Genomic DNA, 20,272 nt, shown 5'->3' with positions numbered 1-20,272 from the left:
CTTTTGCAGTTTCCAGAAGCAAGGAATGCTTCTGGCACTGGCTGGCGAGCTTCTCGAGTATGGCATTACAGACACAGAAGGCCTCCCAGTATCAGTGACATCCTATGATTGTACTATGGCCATTGCTCCTCTGAATTTTAATAATAATAATCCTTGCATTTGATATTGCGCCTTATCACATCTTCGGGATGTCTCAAAGTGCTTCACAGAATATACTGTAAAGTGAATTGACTGTATATTCTGTGGGCAAAATCTTCCTCTCAAGCTCCAACTATCTATCCTACACATCTTCCTTCTTGCATCCACCTTGTGGATTAGATCATTGGTACGAACAATTCACTGAATCACTCAGCACCTACACTATTCAGAACAGAACACTGGATAGCGATGGAGCAAAAACTCTTATGTCAGTTTAGCTCAGGGTTCAAAGATAATCCTGATCTGTAGCATTCAGTGTTAAAACACAGCAAGCATTTATAATAATAAATCTATTTGTGGAGCCATCCACCCGGCCATCTAGATTCAATCTCCCAGAATCCAGTAACTTTGTTTCTTACTGGGATAATAATAAACACCAACAAGTTCATTAGTAGTCAAAATTTCCAACGATATAACCCATGTCATTCCTGCAGCACACATTACTGAAGAAAATGCACGGTTTACTTTCAGTTGAACGATGTTTCCTGTATTCCACTACCGTCAGAGAATTTAAAGAGCCGCATCAAGACTTAGTTTGTTGACCGTATCCCCTTCCCTTGGCTGCCCAGCCATCTGTGTTTAAACGCTTTTCCTCCCAATATGAAAGGCACTATGTAAATGTAAATTGGATTGTAGCTGAGTTGTATTTCTCCTGATCACATATTTTGGCTACCTTTTCTCTTGGCGGAATCTGTCCAGTTGCTCCAAGCCTCTGAGTATCCACATTTATTGCCAAATTCTGGGTAGGTCCGATTGTGTTCCTCCTGCATTTCAATTTGAATATATCCCTCTCCAGCAATTCTTCCCACTCTGGCCATTCGTCTGGTTTTGCTTGTGAATGAATGCCACTAGATGTAGATCCACAACTGGTTCCTGATATGGCAGTTCTTGCACCCGCTCGAGGAGACATGGTAGTACGGTTAGTCCTGTCTGTGCCAGAACTGCCATAGCGGTAAAGGCTGGGAAAACAATACAAACACGTCAGTGCCGCGAGCAGGAAAACAACTTTCACTAGCCAAGGATTCAAATGTCCAAGTCCCAAAAATCTAGATGTAAAGAACTTGCCTTGATTGTTGAGCTATATATCACCCAAAATTCAGTTTGCCTTGTTTCCTGCTACCTCACTCGGATGGCACAAGTCAACTAAATCCCCTCCAAGGAGTTTCTCCTTCTCCTTTATCTGTAAAAGTTACAATCCTTGTATTTGATATATATTGTCTATCACACCATTAAAACGCCTCAAAGCAGCTCGCAGGATTTTACTGTGAAGGATAGTGACTGCATTTGTAGGCAAACGCAGCAGCCAATTTGCACAAAGCAATGTCTCACAAACAGCCATGAAGTGAATGATTGATTTTATCTGGAAGATTGTTGGCCAAGGCCCTGGGGAAGCTCTTTTCTTTGAATAGTACCAATGGATGCCATGGAACAAGCAGATGGGACTTTGGTTCAATGTCTCAACTGAAGGACGGCACCACCAACAACGCAGTGCTCCCCAACACTACAATGGACTATCAGTCTGGATTCAAAGTCCCGATGTGGGCTTGAACTGACTCTGAGGTGAGAGATCAACCCCATCCATGGAGTACACATGCCTCAATTTTCACTCCTATATGCAGCATCTAGAATTCATCTCATATTAAATTTAATTTGACATTCATCAAATGAATTAATAAAAAAAAACATGAATTGAGGATTACAACCAGAGGGGAAAAAGGCTTCATTTTCCTTTTTTATATAAAAAATACAAGAGTTTAAAACGTTTCACTCCAAATGGCTGTTTATTCCCCATGATAGCATTTAAAAGGGAATTGCATGAATAATTGAACAATGAAAGGCTTGAGAAAAGCAGAGGACAATGGGAATTGAATATTTATCCCGAGTGGGGAAAAGCAAGTATCAGCATAAGCACAATGGGCTAAATGATGTTCTCTGTATTGTAAATGATTGATTTATATACACCACAGGAGAAAGAATTTGCTCTGCTTGTGTGAATTGTGAGGAAAACATAGGGTACGTGACTCTCTAAGAATCAACACTACCATTTTGCTTAAATAGCACAAGCACAAACTCACTTGTGTGGTGCATTCGATTTTCCTGTGTGCGCACATTCACATCTGTACTATTTCCAATGCATTTTTTGCAAATAGAATTGTAGACTGTTTACGGCTCAGAATGAGGCCATCTCAGCTCTTCTGTAAAACAAGTGTACACCAGCACTTTTCCAAGTTTTATCATTAAATAATTCAAGCTGTGTGAATGTTTTCTTTTGAAGTTAAATAGGATACGAAAATAAAATGCAAAATCCTGCAGATGCTGGAAATCTGAAACAAAAACACTCAGTTGAGAATACTCAGCAGGTCAGGCAGCATCAATGAAGAAAGGAAAGGGAGAACTTCTTCATGATAGGCATTCCTAGAAGAGAAGTGGCAGTGAATTAAATATAAACAAAACACAAAACAACAACAACAACATTATATTTATATAGCGCCTTTCACGTTGGGAGAACGTCCCAAGGCACTGGACAAACAGAGTTACGGACCCGAGCTGAAGGTCGGGGTGGTGGGGGGGGGGGGGTGGGAGAGCAGGGGGTGGGGGAAGCAGGGAAATCGAAAGCACGGTCAAAGACGAGGGTCTTGAGGTGGATCTTGAAGATGGCGAGGAAGGGAGCGAGACAGAGTGACTGCAGGATGGAGTCCCAGAGGTGGGGGCAGAGTGACGGAAGCCCCCCACCCCTGCCGAAAATGGGGCGAGCAAGGCGGGGGACGTGAAGCAGGCCAGAGCCCGCTGAGCGGAGGGAGCGAACAGGATGGTAGCGGGTTAGGAGGTCAGAGATGTAGGGGGAAGCAAGACCATGGAGGGCTTTGAATACTGCAGATGGTGGAAATCTGAAACAAAAACAAAAGTCATGGGGAACACTTTCCTTTCTCCATAGATACTGCCTGATCTGTTGAGTGTTCCCAGGATATCAAAATACTTCCTTCCCTAATATATGAGACACAAGATTTTTTAAAAAACTGGGCAGAACCTAACAGTGCCCCCATCGCTGGTTAAGTGAAATCACTGCATGGAAATGACTAGCAGCAGAGAGGAAACAGTGGAAGTTGATGTCTGGTGTCCTGACAACAGCATGTACATACACAACACTGGACACAGAGAAGTTGCTGGCTCATTTACCAATTCTCAAATTGACTAAATCAATATTTTTAATTAAAAAAACAAGACGACCATCTAGCAGCTGGAATCTTCTTACACTCTTATGTGCTAAAAGCACTGATTTTTTTAAAAAAACTGAACACGTAACAGTGCAAGAAGATTCCTTTGTTTAATGATTTAGTACCTGCTCACGCTGCACGCTTCTAACCTCGCTGCGGCTGAGCTTGGACGCACTTTCCTCCCCAGTTGCATGGTCTTTGATCTCTCAGCTCAGCTCCTCGCCTAGTCAACCTACTGCTGGCTCTGTGTGGTCAAGGGGTCAAACTACTTACACCCACAGTTACCAGTGCTGCCTGTCTCATCGCTCCCTTGCAACGGTGTGACTAACGTGCAACCTGACACTATTCTTCCTTGCTAAGTAAGCCCTTCTTAAAGCAACAATTATTTCAATTCCAGAGAAAACTAGTGAAATAAAGGACCTATTTTCAAAAGGCTGATTATTATTAACTGTTTCAAAACTGCAGTCTTTACTTTACCGCAGCATACTTTATCCCCAGTATCCCAGTTTATATGATTTGTCTGTACTGGACATTAAACAGAAATGTAGCTAAGATATATTTTACTATCAAAGCTACTTGATACCGAAATATATATTATATATTAATTATAACAAATCTTGCATTCGATATAGCCCCTTATTACATCTTTGAGTCATTGCAAAGCCTTCACAGAATATACTGTAATGTGAATTAACTGTATATTTTGTGGGGGAAACCATATACAGTATGTCTTTATATATTAATATTAATGTGTAATGCTACATTTTAATTGTAACGTCCTTTTGGGAGGAAAATATTTTAAATCACATGCTAGGATAATCAATACTGTTCATTTTAATTTTTTTTCTTTAAAAATTCTGCAAGTCTTGAACATAACTCATGATAAAAAAAGTTTGCATTTGATATAGCCCCTATACTGTAAAATGAATTGACTGTATATTTTGTGGACGAAACATTAATAATCCTTCAGGAGTGGCTGATGAGTTGTGATGCCAATTGGATTTGTTTGAGAGCAGCAGTGGGTCACAGTGGACTTGCAATCAAACAGTGGGGCAGGTAGTTAGGAATGAGTTGAAGTTTTACTACAATGTGGTCAGATTACGATCGGTTGTTTTTCCAGGTTGGCAAAGTGAAGCAAATGCTCCTTGTACACATTGTACTTCTTATACAATTCACCAGCGTTCAATGGCAAACTTAACCGGATGATATCACAATTACTCAATATCCTTAAAGGGTTGATATCATATTTACTCCTGCCGTGTGAATTTGATTGAAAAAGTGATGAGAGCACTCCATAGTGTATACCTATGTTCCAATCTACAGCCTAAATTTCATAGAAGAGGCCCTATTTATGCTGTTTATATTGCATGTCTGGCAATGAATCCAGTTCATTTTGGCAGCTCTTCAAAAGCAAATGAGCAGAAAGTATTGTGTCTGAGCCCCACTAATTCTGCCAGGAGAGGGAAAGAGGCCAGGGTTGAATAGTGGAGATGTGGGGAATGAATATTCTGCAGGTTTTGCATTCTTGCGTGGAAGATAGAGTGGGGAGAAATCTATGGGGTAGTAAAGGGAGCAGCTTGAGAGAACCCAGGGCACTTTCTCGTTTCATGCTAAATTGTGAATGCATTTGGAAACCGTAGATAAGTGGAATTACCATTAGTTTGGTTTGGAGACTCCTTAAGCATGGGGAATGGGTTTCCAAATGTTTTGGATACCAAAAAAATCCAAAGAAATTCAAGGTAACAACCCTATGTGAATTATCGTAGAAAATATTATTAAATAATTTAGCATTCCCAGTGGTGGCAGTCCATTATCCCCAGTCCAATTAGTGCCTAATATCAGGCAAACTGCAGTGGAGAATAAGCAACACAAACACGGAAATTTTATGTAAGATTTTAAATGGGATTGAGAACGTCATCCCAGAACAATACTTTTAGATGCGCAATGACAGCAGAACAAGGGTCTAGAGTTGCAAAGGACAAATATTTGTTCACCCAGAGGGCAATTAATAACTGGAACAGGTTAGTTCCCAGGAAGGCTGGTTGAGACCAGGATACTGGACATTTAATAAACAACTTCATGCAGCAATGGGATGACAGCAGTGGGTATTCTGGATCCAAGAGAAGATCTCTTGTGATCTTTTGTGAAGAGTTGAAATGGCCTCATTCTGAACTATAAACATTCTACAATTCTATTTGGATAAGTGAATTGTAAATAGTAGATATGGATGGGCACACACAGGAAAATCAAATGCATCACACGAGGGTGAGCTGTGCTTATGCTGCTTTTGATGAAAACCGCTGTCATCACACCCCTCCTCAAAAAACCCACCCTTGATCCCTCTAATCTCTCACACAACTGTCCCATCTCCAACCTACCCTTCCTTGCCAAAGTCCTGGAATGCATTGTTGCAGGTCAACTTCAGTCACAACTCTCCCTCCACTCCCTCCTCAAGCCCCTGAGGTCTGCTTTCCGCCCTGCCCACAGCACAGAGACAACAACAACAACAACAACAAGATTCCATTTATAAAGCGCCTTTCACGTCAGGAGGACGTCCCAAGGCGCTGCACAGTTGGGTCATGACCCGAGCAGGGGGGAAATGGTCAGGGTGAGGGGAGGGAAGGGAGGGAGCGAGGAAATGGTCAGGTTGAGGGGAGGGAAGGGAGGGAGCGAGGAGGGGGAAGAGAGTCGAGAGGGGAGCTGAAGGCACGGTCAAAGAGAAAGGTTTTGAGACCGGCCTTGAAGGAGGAAAGGGAGGAAGCGGCGAAGGCACTGGGGGATGGAGTTCCAGAGCCTGGGGGCTGAGAGGCTGAAGGCCCGACCACCGATGGTAGGGCGTTTGGGGCGGGGGACGTGGAGCAGACCGGAGCCAGAGGAACGGAGGGTACGGGCAGGTAGGTAGGGGGATAGTAGGTTGGAGAGGTAGGAGGGAGCAAGGCCGTGAATGGCCTTGTAGGTGAGGATGAGGATCTTGAAATCAATCCTCTGGGGGATGGGGAGCCAGTGGAGGCGAGCGAGGGTGGGAGTGATGTGGTCCCGAAGCCTGGTGCGGGACAGTACACGAGCTGCAGAGTTCTGAATGACCTGCAGTGTGGAGGGAGGTGGCGGGAAGGCCGGCGAGGAGAGAGTTCCCATAGTCCAGCCTTGAGGTGACAAAGGCGTGAACCAGGGTTTCAGCAGCGTGAGGGGTGAGGTAATGCCGTAGTCTGGCGATGTTCCGGAGGTGATGGAAGGCGGTGCCAGTTGTGGTGCGGATGTGAGGGAGAAAGGACAGCTCAGGGTCGAACAAAACGCTGAGGTTCCTGACTGGCTTTGAGAGGTGGAGAGTGCAGCCTTGGATGCTGATGGTGTCAGCGCCTGAGGTGCGGAGGCGCTGACGTGAGCCAATCAGGAGGGCCTCGGTTTTTCGCACGTTGAGCTGAAGAAAGTTGTCTCTCGTCCAGGACTCGATGTCGGACAGGCAGGCTTGTCAAAGCCACAAACGACATTATCTCAATCTGTGACCAGGGCTCCCTCTGCCTCCTCGTCCTCCTGGATCTCTCTGCTGCGTTCAACATAGTCAACCATGCCATCCTCCTCCATCAGCTCCCCTCCCTCATTAACCTTAGTGGGACTGCACTCGCACGGTTCTAGTTCTACTTAACCAACCGCCTCCACTTCATCTCGGCAAATGGCTTCTCCTCTCACCCTGCCCGCTCACCTGTGGGGTACCCCTGGGCTCCATACTTGTCCCTCTTCTTTTCCTTATGCTCCCTCTGGGCGATGTCATCTGCAGACACGGGGTAAACTTCCACATGTATGCGGATGACACACAAATCTACTTTGCCTCCTCCAGTACCAACTCCAGGTTCGCCGATATTCTATCAGCTTGTCTGGCAGACATCAAGGCCTGGATGAATGTAAACTTCCTGCAGCTGAATATGGACAAGACGGGAGCCATACTCCTTGGCTCCCGTTAATGTCTTTACTCCTGTGGATCTAAACTCTTCAACCTCCCTGGGCTCTCCCTCACACTCACCGAACCAGTGCGCAATCTAGGCATCTGGTTCGACTCCCAACTGTCCTTCCTCCCCCACATCCAGTCCCTGATCAGAACCACTTTCTTCCACCTCTGCCACATTGCCCGCCTCTGACCGTACCTTACCCCAAATGCAATCAAAACCCTCGTGCATGCATTTATCACCTCCCGCTTGGATTACTCCAAGGCACTCCTCGCTGGCCTCCCCAGCTCCACCATTCACGAGATCCAGTTCAATCAAAAGTCTGCTGCCTGCAAACTGACTCGGACCAAACGCCATACCCTCATCTCACCAGTTCTAGCCAGGCTCCACTGGCTCCCCATCACTGAACAGATCGACTTTGAGATCTTCACACTCGTGTTCAACTCCCTACCTGGCATTTCCCTACCTCTCCAACCTCCTTGCTCCCCAATCGCCACCGGGTGCCTCCAGTTGACTGGCACCAGCCTCCTGCTTATCCCTCGCACCCTCCACCCCACCATCAGAGGTCGTGCTTTCAGCCACTACGCCCCAAAATTCTGGAACACTTCGTCAATTCCTCCGCCTTGCCCCCTCTCTCCCCTCTTCAAGTCCCACCTGAAGACTTTCCTGATCGACCATGCTTACAGCCACCTCCCCCTCCCCCCGGATCGGAGTCAGACTCCACCACTGTTAAGCGCTCTGAGACTCTACCCTGCGTCAAGTGGGCTATATAAGTATAAGTTGTTGTTGTTGACATCTTGTGTAACATAAACAGTCCAAATTGACATAAAATTATTTTTTATTTATCATGTATATAATCTATGTAATAAAATTAGACAACTCAGGCAAATCTTTGTGTTGCAAAAACACAACTCTCAATTGATCGTCACAGCCTGCTTCTATTTTTACTTTGTTGTCACACTCACACTCACACAAACACACACATTTTCTTTTCCCAATAAATGACATTACAGCTCTTTGTGTGACCACTTGGTGACGTTTTTGTTGTTTTAGCTCTATCACTCCTAGTGGATCATCTTTTTCCAGTGTCCCTCTAGTTTGTTTTGGATCGGTTGGATAATCGCTCTCTGTCGGTTGTATTGGCTGGAAGGACGTTTGGTTGAGTTCTCTGGTTGTTATTTTTGCAATGTCCCAAGTTCATGGCTTTAAGAAACGGCAGCAACACGTTTTGATCTATGAATAAAATATTTAGTTTTTTTAAAAAAGTCTTGAGATTTATTTGGTTAAATTGTAATGGAGACAACTATTTGCACTTTCATTAGCGTATTTACTGTAGGAAAATCTCTTTAAGTGCTTTACAGGGAGAGTGTGAATCACAGAGTAAGCGGGTAAGGAAGAAAGTAACTGTAAGCACAATTATAGATACAAGACAGGATTTTAGAAGCTTTGAAAACAGTAATAGAAGGTGCTAAGCAGAGATTTGGAGTGAGTTCTATAAAATGGGGTCATAACTGAAAGTACAGCAGCCGATGGTGGAGCAGAGGAACCTATGGATGTGCTTCAAGCCTAAATTTGTAGAATAACGGAAGTGAGATAAAAATGGGGTGAAGGGATTTAAAGTTCTTGAAGTTGATTACTGGGGAGCAGCCAGTAGAGCCTGGCAAAACTGGGGGCGATGAAGACTAGTCTGATGCTGCCAAAAGAAATGTAGCTACAATATAATAATCCTTACATTTGATGTAGCCACTTTTCATGTTGTTGGGACATCTCAAAGTGTTCCCAGTGACTTCTGTTTTTGTTATTATTGGGTTTTTTTGAAGGATTATTAGCAGGCGTGTGGAGTAAGGAAACTTGCCCAAGGTTTCGCCCTATCGGGAATTGAACCCAGATCTCTCGTTTGGAAGGCGAGTGCTCTAACCACTGAGCTGCAGGACTTTTGAATGGGAGAGCTTTAAAGGCAGATGGGACCTCAGTTAAATGTTATCAATAGTGCCCAGGAATACAGTGTAATCCCGCCTGGCCCAGGAACTAGACTCCTGTCCAACACCACAGAGGGTTGACTTGATTCCAACATTCGATTGCCAAACATGTCATTTTGAGAAAGTTCAGCTCCAAGAAGATCCCGTTTACCTTCGCTTTTTTCCCCCAAGGAAGATGGTTCACAGAAGAATCTGTGTATTTTATTTCTTTGGTTGCACATACAGTAAGTAAATTTCAGTCATTTAATCTATTATTATCATATTATTTAATGGGATAGACTCAATATGGAGTCCTGCAGTTTAGTGGATGGAGCACTCGCCTCGCGAGCGAGAGAACCTGGGTTCGATTCCCGGCAGGGTGAAACGTTGAGCGAGTTTCCTTACTCCACACACCTCTGCTTACCTATCAGTAAGTCAGAACCCAGGTGTTAGTCGATTGGGGGATTGCTTTTTCAGCCGGTAATAATCCCTTCAAAAATAATAATAATAATTTGGTCACTCAATCTATGACTGTTTGTGGGACACTGCTGTGCGCAATTGGCTGCCGTGTTTCGCCCACAAAATATAATAATAATAATTCTTGCATTTGATATAGCGCTTTTCACGTCGGGAGGACGTCCCAAAGCGCTTCACAGAACACACTGTAAAGTGAATTGACATTCACATTCACTTTACAGTATATTGTGTGAAGCGCTTTGAGACATCTCAAAGACGTGATAAGTCGCTATATCAAATGCAAGGATTATTATTATAATATTCTGCAATTATACAATAGAATTATTTATATGAGAATCAGACAAACACCTGACAAGTTAAAATATTAAGGGATATGGGGAAAGAGCTGCAAGAGTGGGTTAATGAAGAAAGTGGCTTAAAGAACATCACAGATAATGGTGGTGTGCGGACACCATGGTCCAAATGGCCTGGTTGGGTGCTGAAAATTCCTATACTGTATTTCTATCATGATCTCAATGTGCAGTGGAGCCATACCTTTCTCAGGAAGAGTGTTCAGGTAGTTATCTATTTCTCTAGGTTTCAGGGATTTTATAATTGCAGAAAGATCCACGTGATCCTTCCCAAACTCGGTGCTGTATGTAGTCAGAAGCTTGCTGTTCTTCTGATTATCGATGTGTTTTGGGGTCACAGTGGGCACTATACAAATGCAAAATCCATTTTTGAATAGATGTCAATAATAGAATGTTGCTTTACACATACTTAGACGCAGCCAAACCTGAGCTTGGCTTCACTTGACACCCACACATATGGATCTCCAGCAAGGTTTCTTTTTAGTATGGAAATCAAGCCTGGCTGAAACATATTGCACTGAAACCAATTATAGAGCTCCCAACTGCCGCTCGAGATAAAATCCACCAGGTCAGCAGAGGTTGAGAATCAAACCTGGAACCATCTTGTTCTGTGTGGCCAGATAAATTAATTGGAGGAGTGGCCATGATATTCGCTGCTAAACAGCTATTCTGCCTGGATAAAAGAGGGTCTCAGACACCCAACAGTCTCTGTAATTGGAGAAGATGCCGTGAATTTTCTCCATATAGGAGCTCACAGTCTGTGGGTTCAGGTCTGCCAGCAACAACATACATTTTGTGGTTTTACACAGCTTCAGTAGCTTATGTTTTCTCTCCCAGATTGAATTTAATATAAGGGCAATTCAGCATCCAAATATTCACACATGCTCAGAATTCACATTAAATTGTATTAACATAGCATTGATAAATAACCTATATTTATATATTTTAATTGCAGTTTATTTATTATTTTCATTCACCTCTTTTGTAACTTCCCACTATTTATTGATCCTCCTGTAACCAATGGATCCTGCAATTCAAATCTTATAGAATGGCGGAACAGGCTTGAAGGGCTGAATGGCCTACTCCTGTTTCTATGTTTCTAATAGAGCCTAGCACAGGAGATCCTCTAAAATGAGGAATGGGATAAACAAATTAACAAGTAAAGTGGATGGCATACCTAATTTTGATCAGTACTAATCACTAGCATTATTAAGCATAAGATTTAGCTTTGGGTGTGGATGCTGCATCAGTAAAAACAATACAGGGTTTGCCTCTGTCCAGACTCAGTTATAGAGAAAACAAACCTCATGACTGTGACCCTGATGGTTGATTAAATACAGTGACACTTGTTAATGGAGGGATTGGACTATCTCACCTATTCCTTGAGCAGGGATGTCCCATCTTTTATTACTGGAGTATCGAGAGGAGCACACTGTGTGGTCAGAGCTTTCCTTTGGTTTACGCCGACATTCAGGATCTATAAGTGGAGGGCATGGATTTTCTAATTTAATGTTTGAGGGACGAGGCATTGCATATTTCATCTGGAAACCTAGAAAGAAGCAGGAGAAATTGAAATACCTGTAGTAAAATACCTCTGTAATGCACTGTAATGCCATTTCTCCATTATTTCTGTGGATAAATGTAACATTTTCTAGAACTAAAATTGTATAATTTTTTCCTGGTCTTCCTTTCTTTTTGACCAAAAGTCACATGATCACAAGAGAAGTTCATCCCTTTCTATCTGTCTTTAAATTCCTCTTCAGCAATAACTTAAACACTCAATGAGAATGAAAGGAAAGTGTGCTGCATGTAGTGTACTGGGCAGTGTTAGCTAATGCTGCCCTCTCATGGACATTCCAGATCCAGATTGTAGCTCCACTTCCCACACCTGTTTTATTTGAAGCTTGCCTGGTTTTCCAAAGTCCTTTCTAAGATTTGGAATCCTTGGATTTGCTATAGCGCCTTATCATGTCTTCGAGACGTCTCAAAGCGCTTCACAGAACATACTGTAAAGTGAATTGATTGTATATGTTGTGGGCGAAACACAGCAGCCAATTTACTCCAGATAACTAGCTTTCACATTAAGACTGAATTTAAGAATGATATAAAATACTCAACTATCACAAGTTTTAAAACAATGGTCTTAAAGCTGAGACCGGATGCATTGCCTCAAGACAGGGCTCAAGAGATAATAAGATACTAACACAAAAGTACAATGAGATATTAAAATCAACAAGCATGATGGGTTTAGCACATTTAAGCAACAATAAAATAAACAGTGGGCGTAAAATGTGTGGTATTCCTTGAAGCGCTCCTTAAGGAACATAAGCATGTGGCGCCCTCTGCAGGAATTTCTTTTGTGGTCCAAGTGCCAATATTATCTTGGACCCTTAGGCAAGCGGTTTTATTTTGTAAATTTGAAACCCTGCATTGATCTTCAGGCCATGCTATCCTGGGGCACAACATTCATGTTTAGTGGTCAGCCCAGAGGCTTTGGATATCACTTGATAATCGCTAAAAGTTAAGAAATGCTTTGAGGAATGCTGCAAATTTTACTCCAGTGTTTCATGTTTCGCCCACAAAACATACAGTCAATTCACTTTACCGTACATTCTGTGAAACTCTTTGAGATACCTTGAAGACGTGATAAGGTGCTATATCAAATCAAGGATTATTATTCATGTGCACATTATATTGGGTGGTATTAGCGAGCACCACAAACCTCTGTTACTCTCCAGGAGTGCAGCAGGATTATACACTTGTAATTTCAGTATACGTCTTGCCTTGTTTAGTTTCAATAAAGCAGGCAGATCTGTGTATAGCACTTCTTACCTTGTGGCATTCCCAGGTAATCTTGCTGATAGATTGAACGATATTGAGCAGATATTGTTCTACAGATATCTTCTTGAGAGCGGGGCCTCACGCCATAGTCGCTTTGGCTTGTGTAAGGAATCTGTCTTTCCTTGGGAGCCAGTCTCCAAATCAAAAAAGCCTTAAAAAGCACAGTACTGTCATTAGGTTATAATTTTCTGGTAACTGCAGTATATTATTTGTTTTGGTCTCCTGGGTGTTTGAGCCATGCAGAAACCCATCATCGTGTGTAGGACTATCCAAACAAGATTGAAAGCTTTGCATGTGTATCCCACTCTACGCATGGAAATTTCAATGCCTGGAATAAAACGCGCACTCTCCCTGGAGAGACAGGTCCTGCTTAACTAAATCCAGGCAGTATTAAGTGCAGATTTGTGACAAACAAGGTTTAGGGAACCCAGAGTGTATATTGGGATACTGCTGGAGTTTAACCAGTTAAATCCGCATAGCTTGCCATGAGAGCACTGTGTCCTGCAAGCTTTCCACTGAACTCCCCGAAGGAGGATTGTTACTGGTTAGTCACTTTATATCTGACAAGTGCAGGTTTGAACAATCACAAGGTGTATAGCAGGTGACAGGCACTCCCTGCAAGATTCCAGGTGAGCAGCATAGCTCAGCATGAAATGTGTGAGAGCATTGTCACCATCCTCCTGACCACATGCCTCACAACTGTTCCTTCAGTCAGAATGGGAGCAGCAGCTGCTTATCTCGCTGAATTTCATGCAAGATGGATACTAAGTCATGGATATATGAGCATTTGTTTGTGAGCCTGGATCCCAGGTAATGCCTTCCTGGAGCTGTCATCCCAGGTCTCAGAAGTTTCTCATCAGTTGTCTGACAGACATCGGGCTTCAGCATGATGGGAGGGCTTTTACCGAACAGCTGTGGTATAGTATCCACTTTGATATTCTAAACAAAGTATTCAGCCACTACGCCCCAAAACTCTGGAACACTCTCCCTCGCTCCCTCCGCCTCATCCCCTCTCTCCCCTCTTTCAAATCCCGCCTGAAAACTTTCCTCTTCGACTGTGCTTACAGCCACCTCCCCGCTCCCCCTCGGCTCAGAGTCAGGCTCCGCCACTGTTAAGCGCTCTGAGATGCTACACTGCACGGAGGACGCTATATAAGTGCAAGTTGTTGTTGTAAACATCCAAATCCATTGTTACATATGAGGTTTACTATGCACCGGCTGCTTAATCCAGGTCCTAAGGGAAGAGGCTTTGATAATGAAGCTGCCTCTGCCTCCAGGGTGCTCAGCAACAGTGCAGGATGGAGACCTCCCTTCCTGTAACCACTTCTCCTTTTTACTACAAAACCACCTCACTGCTAGGTCCTGGACTTCACAAATGAGCAGAAGAAATCCCCTGCACTGCATGCTCAGGAGCTCATAACCATGAAGAAGAATTGTTTGGACATGTGTCTTATCCACCATGTGTCTTAACCTGCATTGGGACTTTGCTGTTGCTGAGGCATATACTATAGTTTTCTCATAGGTAATACTAATGCTGCTAACCTGACTCGGATGTGGATTATTCCTTCGGAATCCTGATGATGATCCTGATCGTATAGCCTTTTGTTTGGAATACGGTTTCCAACAGTAGTCAATATTGTACAAGGTGTTACCAATAGGCTCACCAAGATGATATGGGTAAGTATATCCATTAGAAGAACTAGGGCTGCAACAAGACACGGAACAATGCATGAAAATAGTGCTAACATCCATCTACATGTACACATCACAATAAATTGACCCCTTAGAATATAGAAACAATGTGTATATTATGGAAATCTTATCACAGCCACAACAAGAATACAACGGGAATTCATTAAGATAATGGCAGGGCTGAGTTTTATGGAGAGACTTTAAAACTTGTTACTGTCTTTGCTGGATGGAACAGAAAATCTTAAAGGGGAATATAATACAAGATTGAAATAATTATGAATAGTTTTGACAAGATAACACAGGAAGAACTATTCCATTAATGTTTCTATTGATGTTGTTGGAATGTAGAATATTCTGCCACAAGTTAGTTATGAGATCGATCTTAGAAATTATTTTAAAAAGAATTAATTACTTGAAGAATTAAGAAATTTTAACGAGAATGGGAAACAAGCAGGTAGTGGGATTATATTAAATGGCTCACATGGAGAAAACCGCCAGTGTATACATTTTAGACCTAATGACTTGTTTCTATGCTGCATCATTCTATTATTAATCGGCAACTCGATTACAAGACGGCATAAGTTATGGATTATCACCAGAAGAGAAAAGGGGGAGGATGATAGATTATTTTTTTGCAGAGGATAATTTGGAATGAATTAGTATTAGTGACATTTTTATTAATTTAGTTTTAGGAATTTAAGATTCTTTCTATTTTTTCCCCCAGAGTGACGGATGTTGGCACATGGAGCTTTGCAATCTTTTGTACAAAAAGCCCCTGCGGATAATGGATATTTGTTACCCTCAGCATCACTCCTTCCACTCGATCTCAGAGGGAGGGGTGAGGGGTATTATACAGATTCTCTTTAAACCTCAGGGATAACTAACTGACCCAAAACTCTGGATTGTTCATCCATTGCATTTCCAAACCACCTGCAATGTGAATGGAATTGTCAGTTTCTCAGGTCAGTGTGTGTTGTGGGTCAGATCCTGTTAAGAAATGGTCTGGAGTAACACGTGTTAATTTTAAGCTTTTTATTCCATTAGACTGGGGCTGGTTACCAAAGGTCCCAGTGAACAAAAGACAGTCTGCTAACCTCCCATTATCACTTTTAGTTGAAGCTTCCCACTGAGGGTAGTGGATACCTTGGAGCTGAACAAGTTTCCAGCCTTATGTTGCTTTCAGTCAGACTCACCGCAAATTGTGAGCTGCGGAACCTGGTCGAAAAGGAAATGCACGCTCAAATGTTGTTTCATACGGATTCCAGAAGGCCAACCCTCCTACAAAGGACAGCCATTCCATTCAATGAATCATACAAATCAATAGTCTGCTGCAGAAGAAAGCTGCACCTGATGAAATACACTTAGTTGGTTATAATAAATATCTTAAATATTAAATCAAATCCAAGAGTCAGCCTGGCTCGGTTGGTAGCACTGCAGCTTCTGAATCAGAAGATTGTGGGTTCAAACCCTATGTCACAATTTTGAACTCACAATTTAGGGTGACATTCTAATACAGTGCTGGGGGGCTTCTACACTGTTGAAGGTGCCACCCTCAGCTGAGATGTTAAACCAAGGTCCTGTCTGCCTGTTCAGCTGGATGTTAAAGATGTCTTGGTATTATTCAAAAAGGGAAGAGAGTTTCTACTGGTATCTTGACCACCAATGCCCCAGATAAAATTAGTTATTCACATCATTCATGGCTGCTGCTAGCCTACAAAATACAGTCACTACATATTATAGTATGTCCTGTGAAGACCTCTGAGATGTCCTTCCAACGTGAACAGAACTAGATCAAATGGCAGCATTTTTATTATTATTATTATCCATGAAATGAATTCTAGCATATTCCACGGATCTCCTGGAACACAGTGAGAGTTTCAGAGTTTAGTACTACTATCAAATGTAAGGATTATTATTGTTAATAATATTATTATTGACAAGTCAAAGACTTTCATGCTGGACTCCCATCTGCACCTTCTCACCTCAGGCACTGACAGTATCAACCTGCATGGATGCACCTCCACCTCGAAGAAACAGTGTGGAATTGCAATATCTTGTTTTACTCGCAAATGTCCTTTAAACCCCCAACTCTCATCTCATTCAAGGTAAATCTCAAGACCTACCTCTTAACCGTGCTTTCAATCATCTTTCATCTCCCCAGCCCTTGGCTCCTATCCCTGGCTCAGGTGCCAAGCTAATATTGTTAAGCACCTCGTGACATTCCTCCTGAAAGGCACTTGATAAATATAATAAAATAATAATTGCTGCACTTGATATAGCGCCTTATCACTTCCTTGAGATGTCTCTAAGTGCTTCACAGAGTAATAATAATCGTTGCATTTATCACGTCTTCGAGACGCCTCAAGACGTTTCACAGAATATACTGTAAAGTGGAGTGACTGTGTTGTATTCACATTGTTCTTAATAATAATAATAAACTGGGAAGCACTAGGCGGGGCATATGAACAAAGTAATCTAGCGATCCAAGTCTATAGAGCATTACTACCTGGTTTGCAATGTCAGAAAGCAATCAATAATTTATTTTCAGCAACTGGGGGCTTTGTGCAGTATACCCAATTGTTAAGTCAATATTTTGCCCTAGGAGAGGACCAGTGTAACTAAATTGATCAGGCATTAAGGGTTCAAAATTATGAAAGGGTTTAACAGGGTAAATAGTGACAGATTATTTCCCCTTGGTTCCCAAATGCAAAACAAGAGAGACAAAGCTTCACAATTGCTTTACACAAGGTCCTTGGTAAAAATTACTTTGGCTTCAGACTGTAAAAAGATTTCACTCACCTGGTGTTTTTTGCTGCTTCTCAAATGGGCATTGACAGGGAATTTCAGGTTGTCCTGGAACTGAATGAGAAATTGTATTACGCTATACATGGACGTAATGCCTTTATCCAGTTGACAGAAATTAAATTCTGGCATTACGGTTTACCGACCCCAGAGAGGAGCGAGGGGGAGAGAGAGATAAATGTCACAACAACAACTTAACAACAACTTGCATTTATACAGTGCCCTTCATACGGGGCAAAACCTTTCCAAGTTTCATTACTCCACACACATGCCTCTGTTTACCTGGCAGTAAGTAAGAACCTGTTTGTTAGTCAATTGGTAGATCGCTTTCCGGAAGTAATAATCCCTCCAACAAAAAATAAAAATAATGTGATCACTCAATCCATGACTGTTTGCGGGACACTGCCGTGCGCAATTAGCTGCTGCGTTTCGCTCACAAAACACACAGAGACTATACTTTACAGTGTATCCTGTGAAGCGCCTTGAGATGTCTCGACAACGTGATATGGTGCTATATCAAATGCAAGGATTATTATTATCATTATTAATTGTTTTTCGCCCACAAAATATACAGTCAACCCATTTTACAATATGTACATCACTGCAGATTATGTTTTGCGCTATTCAACATTTTCTCCCCCAGAGACATGGTGGTGTGGGTTATTTTTTGGTCGAACTCCATATGGACTTTCTCATTATTATTATTATACACTAGACTTGATTAGTTTACACCATAATTGTTGCCGCTTCACAAATTCTGGGAAATAAATGTACTCAGTGGGGTTATCCCTTCAAATAAAATTTATTTAAAAATGTGATCACTCAATCCACGACTGTGTGTGGGACACTGCTGCTGCGTTTCACCCACAAAATAAACAGTCAATTTCACTTTACAATATATTCTGTGAAGCATTTTGAGATGTCTAGAAGACATGAAAAAGGCTATACCAAATGCAAGAATTATTATTATGATTATTATTCTGTGAAGCGCTTTGAGATGTCTCAATGACATTATAAGGGGCTATATCAAATGCAAGGAATATTATTATTATCCTCCATAACAAATTATAATTTAGAATGTTTCCAATAAAGAAACATCTCAAATTACATTTCAAAAGGTATACCTAAACTTGTGTTACCAGAGCTCAGATGGATAAAGATTATATATGATCATAAAAATATGACAAAGCATGGGATGATAATACATCATTCAGATCAGACCATAAGCCATTCCTTCCACAGTCATTTAAAGTCCACCCTATTATTAACAATACCGATAATAATCATTGCATTTGATGCATTTAATAATCATTGCATGTCAGGAGGATGTTCCAAAGCACTTCATCGGATTATATTAATAATAATAATCCTTGCATTTGATATAGAGTCTTATCAGATCATTGAGACGCCTCCACAAACAGCCATGATGTGAAAGAGCAATTTTGTAAGGGGGATTTATTGGCTAAGACATTGGGAAAAACTCTCTTCTCTTTCCAAATAGTGCCAAGAAGAATCAACAGAAATCCTAATGGGAAATACCAAAAAATAGACAGTGCTGTCCCAGACTCATTTGTTGCCCGAATTGTCTTTGTATCCCTTGTCTTTGTAGTTGTGTGATGTTACACAGAGGAAGAATAGGAGATATCTTTTTGAGTTCTGCACTATGGAGGAGGATTCAATTGTGAATGAAAATATCACTAATACCTTACGCACTTTATTGACAACACAGCAACCGAGGTTCCCAGAGAGCAGTCCCTGAAGCAAAACAGATCATGAGAGACCTGTTGGAACCTCATCAGCCACATCCACCACTGTGATCGCCCTCTGAAACCTCATGATTTAATCTTGATCCTGATTTTCATCAGTACTTAATAGATTCCTTAATAAGCAATCTTAGACACAATAATTCAAACTTCTTACAATAGCCACCAATACAGCACAGCGGCCAGTGGGATCTCTGCCCATACAATATTCATTCACTGCAGTAAATTGTGTGAAGCATTTTGAGGTGTTTTGAATAAAGTGATAAGGTGCTACGCCAAAGGCAAGAATTTGAATACTGCTGGTAACAGTGACACTGATGCAGAAACTAAGGAAATTCCCTACAAATTTTCACCTTTACAAAATAAGTTTTACATGACAAGATTACAGTGATGGATGACTGTAAAGGAAAATAAATCATACTTTTCAACTCACCCAAAGAGGAGTAAACTCCGTATGGTTTGCCTCTACAATGCTTAACTGTCTTCATTTCTTGAGTGCGGTCCATTTGGTTGTATTTTTCATTTTCTGTCACTACATTCATCATTTCTTGTTGGTGTTTCAACTGGTCCCCGAATTGGGGTTTTACATTTTCATTATGAAGCTGAAGTAAAAGGGTAGAGAATAATCACTTTTTCAAATATTAATCCTTGCATTTGATATAGCGCCTTATCACATTGTTGAGACGTCTCAAAGCTCTTCACAGAATATACTGTAAAGTGAATTGACTGTGTATTTTGGGGGCAAAAATGGTTAATACTGTAGCATAAATGGGCAGAAAGTGGTTCAGAGTCCACAAGCTGATGACAGCTCACCTGATTACTGATACAAAGAGGGGAGTAGTCAGCTAGCAGTGGTGAGCTGAGTTCCATCATACAGAGGGAACGATGTGTTTGAGAGCTCAGTTTTCAGGTTATCTGGGCTGTGGGCTGTTGATTGTGACCCTTCCAGCTGGAAGCGAAAGAGGTCAATGCTTTAGTTGCCAAGGGATGCAATGTGGTTGCCTAGCGTAGAGTAAACAAAGAGCTGACAAAGAT

General features: G+C 42.0%; 2 protein-coding genes across 2 annotated transcripts in view; both read right to left on the bottom strand.

Moving 5' to 3' along the window:
* The window catches only part of wdr95 (WD40 repeat domain 95), a 48,232-nt gene extending 47,117 nt beyond the window's left edge, over window positions 1–1,115 (bottom strand). The window contains exon 1 of the mRNA XM_007891323.2: window positions 872–1,115. Within this exon, the coding sequence (XP_007889514.1) occupies window positions 872–1,108 (237 nt within the window). The 5' untranslated portion in view covers window positions 1,109–1,115. The remainder of the gene's footprint in view (window positions 1–871) is intronic.
* A 7,126-nt stretch (window positions 1,116–8,241) lies between these two features.
* On the bottom strand, window positions 8,242–19,736 carry LOC103177212 (testis-expressed protein 26-like). The gene is made up of 8 exons (XM_007891287.1): window positions 19,671–19,736; window positions 17,472–17,531; window positions 15,866–15,950; window positions 14,523–14,685; window positions 12,972–13,131; window positions 11,515–11,688; window positions 10,324–10,485; window positions 8,242–8,587 (listed from the first exon to the last, which is right to left on the bottom strand). Exons 1-8 carry the CDS (start codon window positions 19,723–19,725, stop codon window positions 8,448–8,450), a joined length of 999 nt encoding a protein of 332 aa, XP_007889478.1. The 5' UTR covers window positions 19,726–19,736; the 3' UTR covers window positions 8,242–8,447.
* Between the last annotated feature and the right edge of the window lie 536 nt (window positions 19,737–20,272).

Source organism: Callorhinchus milii, unplaced genomic scaffold, assembly GCF_018977255.1.
Source record: "Callorhinchus milii isolate IMCB2004 unplaced genomic scaffold, IMCB_Cmil_1.0 Scaffold4, whole genome shotgun sequence".
NCBI lineage: Eukaryota > Metazoa > Chordata > Chondrichthyes > Chimaeriformes > Callorhinchidae > Callorhinchus > Callorhinchus milii.
The sequence above is the reverse complement of the archived record's forward strand: the minus strand, read 5'-3'. Positions and strand labels throughout refer to the sequence as shown.

Bases quoted from the DNA above. Each gene is read 5' to 3' on its own strand.
- LOC103177212 (XM_007891287.1), bottom strand. From the start codon at position 19,725: ATGAAGACAGTTAAGCATTGTAGAGGCAAACCATACGGAGTTTACTCC. The intron at 17,532-19,670 runs GTGAGTTGAAAA...TTTCTCATTCAG, and splicing joins CGGAGTTTACTCCTCTTTGG to TTCCAGGACAACCTGAAATT. The intron at 15,951-17,471 runs GTGAGTGAAATC...TGTCCTTTGTAG, and splicing joins GAAGCAGCAAAAAACACCAG to GAGGGTTGGCCTTCTGGAAT.